Source organism: Heliangelus exortis, chromosome 1 (genome assembly GCF_036169615.1).
Source record: "Heliangelus exortis chromosome 1, bHelExo1.hap1, whole genome shotgun sequence".
Taxonomy (NCBI): domain Eukaryota; kingdom Metazoa; phylum Chordata; class Aves; order Apodiformes; family Trochilidae; genus Heliangelus; species Heliangelus exortis.
Genome location: NC_092422.1, coordinates 22,241,306 through 22,257,494, shown reverse-complemented (window position 1 = coordinate 22,257,494; position 16,189 = coordinate 22,241,306). Strand labels below are relative to the sequence as shown.

The following is a 16,189-nucleotide window of genomic DNA, read 5'->3' as shown; positions in this document are numbered from 1 at the left end:
TTACTGTGACCATTGACACTTCTGTTTATGACAAGTGACTCAAAGCAATGAAGTGCTACTGAATTTTCTGGCTATTAAAAAATTACTTGTTTGCTAAAAATACAAGTAACAGGAGCACATTTGCTATAGTTAGTCTCTAAATGAAATCTAAATATCTGAATACATACATCCAACAAATCACAATTAAAACAAAATGATAATTTAAAAATTAAGCCACTATTAAGTCTTACCTTATGTGCTGGCACTAGATTAACTAACACTGTATCCAGGAGTTCCTGTGACACAGTATCTCCCTCACAAATGATAGAGCTCATGAGATCAACCATGTGCATGTGTACTTTTTGGTTATGACCGTTGCTGAAATTAAAAACAAGAATTTTTAGTGTTCATATAAAGTAAAACTTCCATTCAGAATACTTATTATGGTGAGGACAACAGGGAATATAAAGTTTTCTAGAAGTCAAAATACTTATGTTTCTCAGCTACATTTGCCTCTTTCCCAAATGTTCTCACATCTCATGCTCTCTTTATTTACTACTGTAGTAGTGTATTAAAACACCTCTCCTCTCTACTCAGCACCAGTGCATCATCATCATCTGGGGAGCTGCATCCAGTTAGAACCAGGCCTAGGTTGAAACTTCTTAGATTTAAATACCTGATGCCAGCATCAGGCAAAGACAACAGGACCAGATTCAGTCGTGTCCAGTGACACAAGAGGCAATGGGCACCAGGTGAAATAAAGGACATGGCATTTAAACATAAGAAGCTTTTTTTTAATTTAAGGGTGATTGAGCACCAGGAAGTTGTCCAGAGAGGCCATGGAGCCTTCATCCTTGAAGATGCTAAAAACCCAGCTGGCTACATCTTGGGTGATCTGCTTTAGCTGCTCCTGGTCTGAACCAGGTGGGCACATGAGACAAATCTCTAGCAGTATCTTCCAGTGTCCACTACTATCTGACTCACATTTTTATAGCAATAAAACTTCCAATTCCTTAGAATTGCATATTGCACCATTTGCTTTCAATTTTAATAACAGAATAAACACAGTAAATGACAATCAAAGCAAGTTTTTTCAGAAAAAAACCCCCACTTTTTTGCAGTGTGTCTTCAATTAAAACTGGCAAAATTGTATTGTACTGTATTTATTCTCCTATCTTTAGTTAAACTGAATTACAAGACTAAGCTCACTAATGCTAAAAGCCACACAAGAGACTGAACACTTAGGTTAGAAACATGACCTCAACCATGCAATAATATATCATAATTGGGGCTAACAATACTTACTTTATTACTGAAAACAGCGTTCTGTACAACTGTGTAAAAATCTCATTGCTGTCTTCTAATTCAAAGCATATGTTGTAAGACTTGACCCAAGCAATGTTCTGTTGTGGACAGGAAAGAATAAAAGGAGTAGTTAATAAAAGACTAATTTGAAAAACTACATTTAAGAGTAATTATGAAATGTTATAATGTTTACCTCAAGCAAATAAAAATATCGATTAAACTGGGGGCTTTTTGTATCTTCTAAACCCTTAAGTTGCCTTGTTATGAACATAAATATATCCTGGGGGAAAAAAAAGAAGCTATTTAATCAATTGCACAAACATTCAGAACTAAAATACTTATCTTTTAAAATTATTAGTATAATTCAGCACTCCAAAATATTCAGCAATGACAGACACACTATTTCACTGTTCAAAAGAAAATGATATACAGAACATGACAGAGAATATCAAGGACTAATTTCAAAACACTTCATGTTTTTTAAGGTGTTGAGAAAGTAACCTTTTTCTACAGTGCCAAATTTTTTTTTCCAAAGGAAAACATCCAAGTTGACCAGCAGAGCTGCAGCTGGGTGATACGCTGCAAAAGTCAAAAGGTTATTCAGAAGGACAATGAATTTTACATTATTACTTTATACTGCAATAGATTTCAATAGGAGGAGGATAAAACAGCAGGCAATGGCAGCTTTACCAAGAGAATTATTATATGTTTACACTGCACTCTTTGTGCATTTCTCTATCTTTATTCAACTGATACAGATCAAATCTCTTTCAAAAACTAATAAGCAAAGTTTCTCCTACTTCCCTCATCAACTTTCAGAACCAGAAGACTTCTTCAGAAAAAATTTTACACAGTAAAAATTCAAGCAAGTTGTAAGGAACAAACAGTCAATTATGAACAAAATGGAAAGAGAAGGTGTATTTTTTTTAATGCTTTCAACATTCAGGTAATTGACAGCTGGAATTTCATAACTACTATATTAAATCAAAAGATTCAGAAGTACAGATCAAAAGAAAAAGTTCACAACTCTACTGTATCTACAATATTTTGTTTAACACTTCACATATAAATCAACAACCAGAAAAATCCAGCCCTGATCACCAAACCAAACATTTACTGTGGTTCTAGGTAAAAATTAAATCTGCGCTACATATGACTTCATCATCTCTTGGTAAAAAAAATACATCACAGCACATTTTTCAGAGATACAGCTACATTAATGTTTGGATTTGGATCAAGGCTTTGCATTTGAAGTGTTAGATAAGGATGATCAGAAAAATAGCAGTTTGGTTCACACTCCGAATAGTTAAGAGAGTACACAAATTAAGACATTTTAGTTGAAATTAAATCAGGAGACACAGTTCAAAGGACATGTTTAATGGAGTCCAACCACTAAAAAGCATTCAGTTCACAAGAAAAAAGCCAGTCTTAAGAATCCCCCCTTAAAAAGTAGAGTCTAAACCACTAGCAGGACAGCAGCCCATCCAAAATAAGTTCTGAAAAAGTGGTACACCAAAAGGTGATGTAAAATTTAGAGAAGACATAAGAACTGCCTCGGTGAGGGATAAGATTCAATTAAAGAGAAAAGGAAGCATCCAAGAAAATGACCAACACCCAAATAAAAACTATTTCATCTAAAAATATCTGCCCTAGGTATAATTATTGTTTAAATTTACTTGTATATATGAATCTCAATTAGTTCCTTTAACAAAGTATCTTTACTTTTTTATCCTGTGCTCAGTATGCAGCAATTACTTTCTGAATGTGATTCAGACTCTTTTGAGACCAAAACTAATTTTCCTACTTTTTTTAAAGTACACATCACTGTATTGCACATTAATACATATATTAATAAATGGCATAAGGCACAACATCTAGCATAGGATTGCTTCAAAAATAATAATGGCATAATATGAAAAAGTAATAACTTACTCCTAATTTTATTTACTTTTTCCTATTCCTGTTTCAAAGGAAGCAAGACAAACTCAACTCAAAACTTCACTAATTTTTAATATTTTGTGTAATACAACCCATAGGGTTTCCCTTTATTTAGCTTACAGAACATACTATTTGAACATACACTTATAAACTAAAAACACAGGATAAAGCAAACTTGTTGCAGTTTCTTAGTAGCAGCTCTTTGTCAAACTGGACAATGTAGTTTCAAACCAGACTCCCTAAAGCAAGTCTACATTAGAGCCCAAACTCTTAAAACATCTTTAGGAAGAACACTGAATGCTTTTTTGTGGATCATTGTCTTGATACCAATTAACCACATAATGGCTTCAGTAAGCATCAGACTTTCACCACAAAACACATTCAGATGTCCCAGTTCTACCATACACACTCTTAAACATCACCATTTCAGTTGACTCAGACAGACACTCCATTTGTCCAAGCAGTTTTCTTTGACATATGCCAGTTATTAGAACTTCTCCAGACTGAGAACTTAAAAGTTTCCAGTTCCCAGAAGAACAATCCTGCTCCAGTTCTGCTTTTAGGCTATTTGTGGCATTTTTCCATCCCTGTTATCAAATGTCTTTCAACAGTCAGCACGCAATGTAAGATTCTTATTGAAGATACACATAAGAGAAACCAAGTTCTGATTCCTTCTCACAGTATCTCACTTGCATGATCCATAAATTAAACAGATTCTGAAGCAAGGACAAGACCTTAAATTTTATGTTTTCCCCTCTCAAAAAATTATCCCTTTCAGCACTTCCCTTCTCCATCTTCAACTTTGGTGCTAAACATACTAGGAAGGGCTCTAAGATGCAGTGTGGAAATGACATAAATACTGGATAAAAATAGTGCCAAGATAAATATAACCCAAGAAGAAGCAGTTCTCCTCTTACCTCTTTGTCATAGAGGGAACTCTTCAGCATTTGTATGTTGCTTGTTCTGCAGCCACAAATGCTGTGTTCAGCAGAAACTGGTTTGCAAACGCCCACCTCAACAGCCCCAAGTAAAATTCTCTATTATTCATCCTTTCTTTAATTATCAAAATATTTTTAGAAAACTGCATCAAACAACTGAATTCTGAAATCTACAGAGGTTACAGAACTAGATGTTGATGGTGAAAGTTCCTAGTCTGGTCAGAGCTCCATCCAAGTAGTAGTAGAGCACGCTTACACTGCACGTATGAGATCAGAAACCCAAACCTTCCAACATCATACACTATAAAACTTGAAGCTTAGTAGCATTTGATAGATCAAAATGTAAGGAGGATAACTATAATTTGCTGGCCAACACAGAAAAAGAAATAAATCCTCTAACAAAGGAAAACATATACTTAAAACTGACCATAAACCAGGACACCTCAAAACCAGATTTAAATATAACATGGTAGAGAAAGCCAGCATTTATCACCAGTTGAAGAGAGTGTAACCAACAAGGTAACTTGATAGTGTGTAATCAGAGGTGGAAGCAATTCATAATTAACAAAACTTAGCAAAGAAATACCTCCATATCTATCCAGTATATCTGGTAACAAAGGATGCTCTACAACTGAAATTGTCGAGTTTGCCCTACTTATGAAGCACTTCTGATGCAACTACTAGATCAGAAATTGAGTTATTTCTTCCACTGTAATAGCTATACCTTCCATTACAACCATCTTTTTACCCTACTGCAGAAAAACAAACACAAGCCAAGACAAAAAAGCCCTTACACACTCTTAAATCAGGGAAACAAGAAAGTATGCTTTTCTTCAGTGTTTTTCCCTGAGAGAGTCAGTTCTTCACTCTAGATATAGACTGCATAAGGGAAGTAGTTTAATTTTGTGAGCTGGAAAGAGTTAGATTTCTACTGAAAAAAAGAAAAAAAAACCACCTCATCTAAAATGAAATTTTTCTGAAACAAATGGGGTAGATTTGTACTACCTTTTCAAACCTGCCATTTTTCTATCAACCGTCTCCATCTAGTGGGATCAGGGATGTTTGTAATTGTAAAATTTTACAGTTCACATCAGAATTAATTATACTCTGTACAGAAATACTTCTTGTTTCAGTAAAGATTACCTATAAAAATACAGTAACCATCTCCTTCATAGTTTAATAGGAAACAGCAGGGGCATTCTACCAAGTGAAGGAATTAGCTCTTATGAGATACTATGATAAAAGCTATAGATGGATCAGTATTTCTAAAGTAACACTACCTGTAAATCACAATGAAGTTCAATAAAATATTTATATTCAATATAAATCCAAAACACCACAAGGAACTGAAAGATGTAGTATATATCACTTTATTGGATGAACATTTGGATTGACTGAACACTCCTATCCCAGAATCAAGTGATACTCTTGGATTGCTTAGGCTGAACCAGAAATAAAGGGGAGAGAGAAAGAATAAATTATATAAAATTAAAATATGTTACAAAGTTATAATAAATTTTGTAAATTAAGGGAAAAAAGATAGTAATTCAATTTACCTTTAGTTTATCTGGTGAAGTGTACGGAGCTTCAGGGGCATAAATTCTGAAAATATCAGCAAGACAACACGCTACCAATAAACGTACATCCTTATCAGGATGTTTGAGGAAAAAATCTGAAGCAAGATGTAAAGCAAGATTTAGGTAGAGCTCCTTTTCTTCTTCAGAATCCTGGTCCATATCCATGAAAGTTTTCACAACCATCTAAAAGAGACACAGACATCATGAGGTACTTTGTGTAATGGGATCCTTAATCAAAGTTCCTTTCCAGATTTTGCACACCTTCCATTAGAAGCATTATTAGCAATGTAGTAATATTTAACTGAGTAACCAGCATCTTACTTTTTAGGGGACAGGAAAAATTTAGTCAAGTCCTCTATCAATTGTTCCAACACAACAATCTCAGTAGAGTTACTGAAAGCCTGACTGCAGTACTTCACTTTCTTCACTTCAGAAATGACATAATCAAGTTGGACAACTCAAAATATATAATAGAATTCACTGCTAGAGCCATTCATTGAAAAAAATTGGAAAACAGCAGAACTTTATGCCAAATGTTTATTCCACCCCAAACTATATAGGACTAAAATTTATTTTCCCTCTATTCTCATTCAGTTCCATTTTTTTCTCTACTGCTGCTCTGAAGACAAGTTTAGCCCCTTTGCTGCCCAGAAGCAGGGTGCATACTTTCAGAAAAACTTATAAACCCAGTGCAGCCCTACAACACACATCTTGTCTGATAAGATTAAAATGCCCATTATTATCTGGATCCACTAACTAAAGTCTATAGAAGAAAAACAAAAGGGAAAAAAAAACAGTCTGGGACACCAAGAACTTAACACCCTAAACAGAACAAAAAGCAAGAGACATAATTAGTAACTGCTCCTTGCTGAGAATTCTTATATTCTCAAAATTGCTTAAAAGAAAAAAACTACTAACAAAGTAATCATGGTTTTGTGTAGTTTCTTATTTGAATCAGAGTCATTTTAAGGAGTTCAGCTCTGAATAAAATTAACAAAGTGGAGATAAACCTTTAAACAGCCTGGAGACTTGAAGTCAAAACTTCCACTGATTTATTTCACCAGTGCAGGAAGAGATATTTTTCAAGAGTAATGATGAAAGATAAGTTCCTCAAAGAAGAAAACTCCCTAACAACAACAACAAAAAAAAAGCCACCTCCCCACCCCTCCAAAAAAAAAGCCCATAACCCCAGAACACTAAAAATTATTTTACTTTACTGTAGTTTAGTTTTTAATATTTTCTTCCACAAAATTTACTTTAAGTGGTCTGGTAGCAACAACTCCTACTTTAAAAAATAAGGGCTTCTGCATTAGGATCACAGCAGCTGTAAAGTTTTCAAGCATATTAGAATCCTTCAACAGAAGACAGAAGGTAACTGCCTTATGCACACACATAACTTCCATTGTGAGAAAAATTAAGTCCTCCCCACTGAGACAAAAGATGAACCAGGTGAAACCCTTACACACTATTAAAGTACTTTTAAAAATAGAATTTTTTTCACTTCCAGAGAAAGTAGTTAGATGTACATAATTAACAAGGTAATTAATAAATATTCGGGTAACACAAGAGTTCTTGCAACAAGCATTGTTTTCAAGTATGGAAAAGAACATCCAGTTTCTCTTCATGCCCTTCCATGAAAAAACAGGAATTTTGATACTGGTCAGGACAACAAAATCAGTCATCTTGTCTTCAGAGCATCTTTCACAGTGTTTAAAGAAAACCAAAGAAACACAAGCTAGTTCTATAGCATGGCTTCCTAGCTTCCTGAAAAGCAATAGCTTAGAGGATACCCGACCCTGAAAAGAGACCCAGACCATCTTGATTAATACTCCTGGAGCTTCATTTTCCAAATGTGGCCCATATTTCTTAACCCATTCAATTTTTCTGGCTCCTGTATCTTTCTATAGTAAGGATCTTTGGAATTTAGTTATATAACTTAAGGAAAATTATGTTAGACTGCTGGTCTAAAAGTAATATATTTCATTAGATGATTTCTTGGTTCTTGTGTATGATGGGGAAGTGGGGAAAAAATGCCTCACACTATTCATCATTTCCAGTTTCAGCTTATAGCTCCAATGCTAGAGTTCATAGCTCCAACCATTCAGTTTCTAGCTCCTTCTGCTCCTATTTTAACTTGGAAATGGAGTGGATGAGAATTCTTAAATTTGTGTTGGTAGGTTATGGTAATATATAAAATCATGGTGAATATTTTCCATTTTATTTTCAGGTTTCCATATAACTTTTATTTACTTAAATATATTGCCATCAACAATCAGCAAATGCAAATTAAAATAAAATCCATGGAAAAGTGCTTCTGAATTTGGCAGCCAGAGAAATGAAGAAGCTAATAATAATTCACCCAACAACTGCTGTCTTTAGCACCTGAAATTATGTTGATACTGTAGAGGTCCATACACTGGTAGTGTAGCCTACATCAGCCAATCTTTCATAAAGCAAACAGTGTGGTTTTCTCCCTGCCCAAGTACTAAAGAATGCATTGCAATAATAACAGATGACAAAAAATACAGGACATTATGCAGAGTACACTTCTCCTACAAGACAGATTAAGATGACAGAACAGAAGGGACTAGATATTCAATGCCAAAAATGAAACGAAACTATAGAAGAAAAAGTATCTGTATGAACTCTGCATTTTCACAAGCTGAAAAAAAAAATGGAGATACTAGGAGTCTCTCAGTTAAAAATGTCATCTTCTGGCCAACATCACAGAATGCATGCACTACCCTGACTAAAATCTATCAGCCCCATTCCCAAAGCACAGACAGGTTACTAGGGGGAGGGGAGAAAGAATCCTTGTTTTAGGGTTTTATTGCTTTTTTGTTCCTTTACAAGTAGTTCCAGCTGATTTTAAGAAAACAAACTCCAAATTAAGCTCTTCCAGCTGTTAGAATACTTAAGCTTCCTCTCCCACATCTCTTCCCCTCTGTTTCAAAGGGCAAACACAAGTTGCAGGCATTCCTTCTGCACAACACTACCAGGCCTGCCTTTTTGTGACAGTACATGGATAGATAAAGAACTGTATTAACATCATTATCCTCCAAATCCCTCCAGCCTTCCTATAGAGCTGGGACAAATAATGCTCTCAAGATACTCAAGAGACAGAAATATGCAGTGTAATTAAAGCCTTTAATTACAATACAGGCCAAAATAATGAGAATCAAGTGGGTTTTATAACAAACTCAAACAAACACAAATGTACAAAAGGAATGTATTCTTAGACATTCATATTACTTCCAAAATTATTATTATCTTCAGGTTTTCCATTCATTTAAACATTTTTGTAAAAGTCATTTCCAGAAAGTGGTAGAACAGAAGGCACAAGAGACGTAAGTTCCTGCTCTGAGCACAGAAAATCCCAGAAAAAAAACCAAAAACTTTCAGGTCAAAAATACAGTAATATGATCATTGAGTACTCTATGCACGAAACTTCAATCTGCAAAAAATTACTTGCTTACTAACCTTTAACCTTCTCACCATCTCTTCTTTAGATATTTTGTCAGAGATTTCTTTGACTCCTGGAGGATATGTGATTTTTCCATCGTTGGCTCTCGTCTTTGAATGAGCCATGATTTCACGATTTTAAAACTGTGGAAAGAAAATAAAAAGTCAGTGTTGCTCAGCTGGTTTATGTTTACCTTACCTGTCCTACTTTTAAAACCAAAATTCAACTAGAAATATGCAGGCAAAACCCAAAGTTAAACCTGGTGGAAAATGTTGTTTTCAGTAGGAAATGCTGTCTGTAGGAAGTATCTATTCAGGTAGATTGTCCCATGCAACAATAAATTTTTCAAGAAGTACACAATGGAAAAGTTAAAACCCCTCATTCCTGAACAGGTTTGATCCTGACACTTAGAGATGCAACCAAGAATCTCATTGTGTGAACTGTTACCACCACTTGGTAATATTAAATCCTAGCGAGCTTGGATTTTTAGGCTCTGTGAGAACAGACATCTGAAGCAGACTTTGAGTTTTCCAAATGATTAAATAAAGCACAATTCCCTCAAAAGTCTAAATTGCAGTGTTGTTGAAGTGTTACACATCACTAATTTTAATTTGCCAGTACTGCCATACAAATAGCAGATACATAACGAAGCACAGACAGGAACAGAGTAAACCAAATAAAGCCTTTTCTTTATTCCATAAAGCAAATTTTTTAGCAAAAGACTGCAGATAAGGAATGGTATCATCTTCCTAAATTCCAACTATGAAAACAACTCGGTTATACTTGGCTTCCCAGACCCTTAAAACTGATGCAAATGCAAGCTGTCACCTAATCCATCCTAAACTATGCAAAGTTCCACTGCTGCAGAGAAGTAAGCTGAACCAAAAGCTTTACTTACATGAAAGCAATTAATACAACAGACAGTGAAAAAAGCCAGAGAGCATGTGTTGGGATAATGAGAATTTTAGAAGAAAAAAATGTATAAGGGTAGCTACAAGTCAAGAAAATAATAGAAACCAAAACACAAAACAAAGAAACACACCACCACACAACAGAAATTAAAGGCCAGTGCCTTGATATTTTTATTTACTTATTTAAAAGTTTGAAACACTTCCTCACAGTCACCACTTTCTCGTTAATACCAAGTCAGACTTTTTTTTCCTATTGAATACTGAAGCTTTCCTTGAAGCTTCTCAGAAGTTAAACATCAGAAATAAAAATTAACAAGAATCCACAAGAGATGGTCTAGAAGTACATTCTGTAAGAGGATGGTGTAACCTGCTGTAACTGAGACTTACTTGGCCAAGCCAAGGTCATTCTACATGGAAGGAGAACTAGAGCATGAAACATACTCATCTACCCACCTCCCAAAAACGTCCCAACATGTTTTGTATTCTCAGTCCACATTTTTCACAGTAATAATTTAAGTTACAGATTTGGCTTTATCTTTGCTAATAGTTGAAGAAACAAAAAGTTGGTGTTGACATTTAAAGAATATTTGTAAAGGATTTGCACTGCACAACACATCTTTATTTTAGAAACTGGGAAAAGTATGAATAGAGTGAACATAATAAGCTGTAATTCAGCATGTATGATAGGCAGCCCAACTCAATAGCTACACAAAAGCCAAGTTTCTGACATCTTCTCTGTACCTTATGTTTACAAGATAGCTGTACAGAGTGCTACATTCTTGCAGATGTTATAAAAAACAGATCATTTAAAAGCTGGGAACAAATCTCAATGAAGTAACTTTTCCTAGTACTCCCAGAAAAATGTGATGCTACCTTTATCCTCGTATTTCTTAACACACCACAACAGTAAGTCTAGGACTCCTCAAAACCATACAGATGCTGATGTAACCAAGTTCACTCTTCTACAGTTTGACACAGATCTTCCATTCTGGCTTTCAGGTGGAATGATGCTACATGGCTAAACTAAATTCATTTTAACAGCTCATCACAGCAGAAGGGAGCCTTGCTCCCCTCAATCTGAGAATATATCAAATCATCAGATATTTTGCTGGACCAACCAAGCTCATCAACTCAGAAAAGCAAGCCTAATTGATTTTGAAAAGCATGTGGTAAGCACCAAAGCTAAATGACAGAAAGGAACAGGAACTAAGGAACTGGTGAACAAAACTCCCCTTTCCCAGTGGCAGACAGCTGTCAGATCAGATCAACAGCAGTGGAAACCTGACTGGACCATGGTGATACAGGCCTATTCGGAGCATATTTTGAAGTAATTCTAAGACTGAAACTCATCTATTATGGTTAAGATGAACTTTCCACCTGATATGTCCAATGGACATGCAACCAAAGCCTTTAAGTTTGCGTGGCATCCAAGGTCTAGGGTTTGAAAGTGAACATCTGTGTAGTATTTATGTGGCAAGGTTTTGGTAGCAGGAAAGGCTGCACAGATGGTCTCTGTGGGAAGACAGAGACCGACCCTGTGGCAGACAGGGCCAGTCCCAGCCAGCCCCAAAACAGATTCACCCCTGGTCAAAGCTGAGCCCATCAGTGACACTGGTGGAACCTCTGTGATAATGTATTTAAGAACTGCTAAAAATATGCTGCACTGCAGCTGCAAGAGTGAGAAGTGGAAAAAAATGAAACAACTCTGCAGACATCAAAGTCAGTGAAGAAAGAAAGGGAGGAGGTGCTCCATGCTCTGGAACAGATTCCCCTAGAGCTGAGCACAGTAACACAGGTTGTCCCCCACAAAGGACACCTTGGAGCAGACATCCCCACTACAGCTGGCAGGGAGATGACCATGCTGGAGCAGGCTCCTGGCAAGACCTGTGGTCCTGTGGAGGACCCATGCTGGAGCACTCTGTTCCTAAGGACTGTACCCCATGAGAAGGGGCAGTTCTTGGGGAACTGCAGCCTGCGAGAAAGACCAGCACTGGAGAAGTTTGTGAAGGACTGCATCCCATGGTTAGGATCCACACTGAAGTAGGGCAAAAGGTTTGAGAAAGAAGTGGGGGAGATAAAGAGTTGTGAACTGCCCACAAACCCTCTGCCTTGACACACCTGAGCTGCTTGACACAGAATAGGGAAGGCAGAAGAGCCAAAAATGGAAGTTAAACCTGAAAAAAAGGACTAGTGGGAAGAAGCTGTCATTATATTTTGTTTATCAACACGCTGCTCATATTTTCAACTAGCAATAAACCAAATTAATCCTCTCCAAGTCAAGACTGTTTTGCCCTTTATGGTTATTGGTAAGCATTATCTCCATATTTAACCTGATCCATTCTTGTTTTCTCCCCAGTCCTGTTGAGCAGAGGAGTTGGGTGGGTGCCCAGCAGCCAGACAAGATTAACCCACTACAACACTGAACACCACCTAGAAAACAATCACTGTAGAGATTTTTTCCTCTCCCATGAAATAAGAGATGGCTGTTATAACTGGAAATTATCAAAACAAATAATTCTTTTCAGCCAGAAGGAATGGTCAACTGTTTTAAAATTCAAAACCACTTTGACCAATTCACCCTGTCCACCAAATTGACTCTGATACAACGCATCCAGAATCTAGACCACCACAGGATATTAACACATTCTGAAGCACTGCAATCTTCATCAATTTTAAGTTGCATTTCCCCTGAAAGTTTGAGATTTGGAAACCCCATTATAGGTTAGATGAGTTGGATTTTGCTAGCACACTCATGGAGGTGCCAGGGCACAGGTAAGTTTCATTTAAACTTCATCTTGCACCTACTGCAAAGGTAAAGCTTCACAAGTCTATAGTTACATAGTGTAATAAGGGACAAAGAATAAACATTTTTTAATTTCCTGTGATGAAAATTTGTGGATCACTGTCCAATGGTTTTATTTAGGACTAATGGTAAGCTTTACTGGGGGAAAAAAACAACAAAACAAAAAACAAGACAAAACTTTAGAAGAAATTGTAAAAAAATAAAGCCTGTAATTACACAAGAGGAAATTTAATGCTCAACTACCCACCTGCACAACAGTTACTACTTCAAACGTTACCTAAATAAAACTGAACTAGCTTGTTAAATCTCACTCCCAGAAGTTTCTGCTCTTCTGGATTGTCAGGATAGCTGTGCATACCTAGTTCTGTCAAAATAATGTGCGTTAAACACTTAGTAGCATCTAGAACTCGGGGTGGTGGGTGGTGTGATTTTAACCTCATTCAAGCCAAATTAAAGTTTTCACATCCCAGTTACACCAGCTGTTTCAGTTAGCTCCTGTCAAGAAAAAGGAAGACTGACAGAAGAACAGCAGCCTCAGGAACAGCTTTATCTAGAACATGTTTAAGCATGAAAATTCATAAGCCAGGAAGGTGGTATCCAATGGCTGACTTTAAAAAAATCTTGCTCGATTTGTTTTTAAAGATGCACTGTCTCCTTTTGGAATATACTGGAAGATGACAAGCATTTTGAAAAAGGGAAATTGTTTGAAATTTTCTTTGAGATTCAACAAGAGACTCGGCTGACATTATTATTATTTTTAGAAACTGAAACTTCACAGTTACAGAATCATAGAATAATTTGGGTTGGATGGGACCTCTAAGGGTCATCTAGTCCAACCCCCCTGCAGTAAGCAGGGACACCCTCACCCAGATCAGATTGCTCAGAGCCTTGTCAAGCCTCACCCTGAATATCTCCAGGGATAAGGCCTCAACTACCCCCCTGGGCAACCTGTTCCATTTTTCCACTCCCCTCACGGTTTTTTTCCTAACATCCAATCTAAATCTACTCCTCTCCGATTTAAAGACATTGCCCCTCATCCTACCACTCCAGACCCTTGCAAACAGTCCATCTCCAGCCTTCCTGCAGGCCCCTTCATGTACTGAAAGGTCCCTATTAGGTCCCCTCAGAGGCTTCTCTTCTCCAGGCTGAACAACCCCAGCTCCCTCAGCCTGGCTCCCTAGGAGAGGTGTTCCAGCCTCCTGACCATTTCCATAGCCCTCCTCTGGGCCAGGTCCCTCAGATCCATGTCCTTCCCATGTTGAGGGCTCCAGAGCTGGATGCAATGCTCCAGGTGAGGTCTTACCAGAGCAAAGTGGCAGAATCACCTCTCTCAATCTGCTGGCCACACTTCTTTTGATGCAGCCCAGGGTGCAATTGGCCTTCTGGGCTACAAGCACACACTGTTGGCTCATGTCCAGCTTTTTGTCCTCCAGCACCCCCAAGTACTTTTCTGCAGGGCTGCTTTCTAAAACCTCATCCCCAAGCCTGTACTGATTGTATGGATTGTTCTGACCCACGTGTAGGACCTTGCATTTGGTCTTGTTGAACCTAAGTTCTCCACAACATTTCCAGAAATCAAAAATTACTTCATCTATACAATTAGAAGACAAAGAAAAGGAAATTGCTTACAAGCATTTCTTGCCTTTTTAAAGGCAAAAAAATACTCTGGACACTGAGATGCTTTGCACCAGCCAGTATGTAAGATAAATGACTAATCAGTATGGTGTGCACTGTTCTGCTGTTAAATGAAACAAAAAAAAGGAGATTTTTTAATTTAAATTTAACAAGGAACTTCAACAAATATATTTATATGGTAGTCCTAATGCATAGGAATAAAAATCACGATTCAGTGAGACTTTGTTATATTAAGAAGTACTATCTTAAACTACAAAGAAAATAAGCAAAACTTGAGATAATATAGCATTTAAAATATTAATTACACTCCTTGTACAGGAGATGATACAGTAGGATGTAAGACCTCTAGAAACTGCTTCTTTCAAGACAGGAGCACTGTCCAACTTTAAGTTGGAAAGTCCTAAAACTAGGAACCAAGGACAAGCCTGTAGAAGTTCATGGGAAAATTGTATGCATAAAAAAGCATGACAAATTCAAAATTAAATTATACATGTCAGGGAGAGGTAGTGCTGAAGAAGAAAAGAAACAGAAAGAAAATACCTACTCTTTTTACAATGATAACAGATTTCTATATCATACTTAATTCTTTATAAAAAGTTTAACTATACATACTCCACTCCCTCACTAGCATAAAATACAGCTCATACACGTGCAAATAAAATGTGGATTGACATCTTCCATATTAATGACCTATGCAATATATTTAATCAGTCAATAAATATCATTACAGAATGTTAAGTCAATGATCTAAAAGGGGGACTTAAACCACACTCCATTTAACTGTATTTTGTTTGGATGACAGTTCACATAGCCTATGGTGATGTAATTAACTGTGCAAATCGTTAAACAAACTATGCCTTAACATACACGAAGTCATGCATCAACTGTACTTTTTCAGAGATCCATATGTGTAAACCTTAATCCTTCAGATATTTTTGTAGGAATCTTTCATGAGACAAAGCAAGCTTTAGCAAATCGATTCCTATATTCTCTGCAAGTCTGTCTCGTGCCCTACTGCTGCCTCCTGTTTAAAATCCAGAATTAAAAACATAGGAACAAAGATAACCAGAGGAAGTGATCAACTTTACAAGTGTCATCATTATTTTTCAGAACTTTCACTGAACTATACATAATTATGTAGCTACACCTTGAACTCAATATTTTTAAATTACAGATACAAAATTTAACAAAGCTTGCAAAAATTTGACCTATACAAATACGTACACTTTCAAAACTGTTTGCAAAACATTTTGTAAAAGCTACTAGGAATACCACCTTCTTCACGTTCACGAAGCTATTAGAAGTCTCAGTGAATATAATACATTTCCAGCATGGAAGAAAGTTGTAATATGTAGAGATTTAAATACATGTTTTTACACAGTGTATACCACTGATGAAAAGTGACACCAAGAAAAAGGATTTTCAAATATCCATCTACCTGTTCTTCAAAAATCAAGCATTATCATCAGTGATCTCTTGCTGTAACATCAAGAATTCAAAGAACGTTTAGAAAACCCAAGATTATTTCCCTTAAACTGTCTCAAGGAGTATTACAAGGAAGTTCAATCTTTTTCACCTTGTAAGCCACAATAGAGAGTTCACTCCAAAGCTCTGCTCCTCTATTAACATGCTGCTTATTA

General features: G+C 36.5%; 1 protein-coding gene across 6 annotated transcripts in view; it reads right to left on the bottom strand.

Annotated features, from left to right (window-relative positions):
• Window positions 1-16,189, bottom strand: part of PDS5B (PDS5 cohesin associated factor B) — a 110,793-nt gene that overhangs the window by 79,198 nt on the left and 15,406 nt on the right. For all 6 annotated transcript variants that reach the window (XM_071737238.1, XM_071737221.1, XM_071737256.1 and 3 more), the window contains exons 2-6: window positions 9,218-9,343; window positions 5,717-5,920; window positions 1,478-1,564; window positions 1,285-1,382; window positions 231-357 (exon numbers count right to left, since the gene is read on the bottom strand). In XM_071737238.1, the coding sequence (XP_071593339.1) occupies window positions 231-357; window positions 1,285-1,382; window positions 1,478-1,564; window positions 5,717-5,920; window positions 9,218-9,325 (624 nt within the window). In that variant the 5' untranslated portion in view covers window positions 9,326-9,343. The remainder of the gene's footprint in view (window positions 1-230; window positions 358-1,284; window positions 1,383-1,477; window positions 1,565-5,716; window positions 5,921-9,217; window positions 9,344-16,189) is intronic.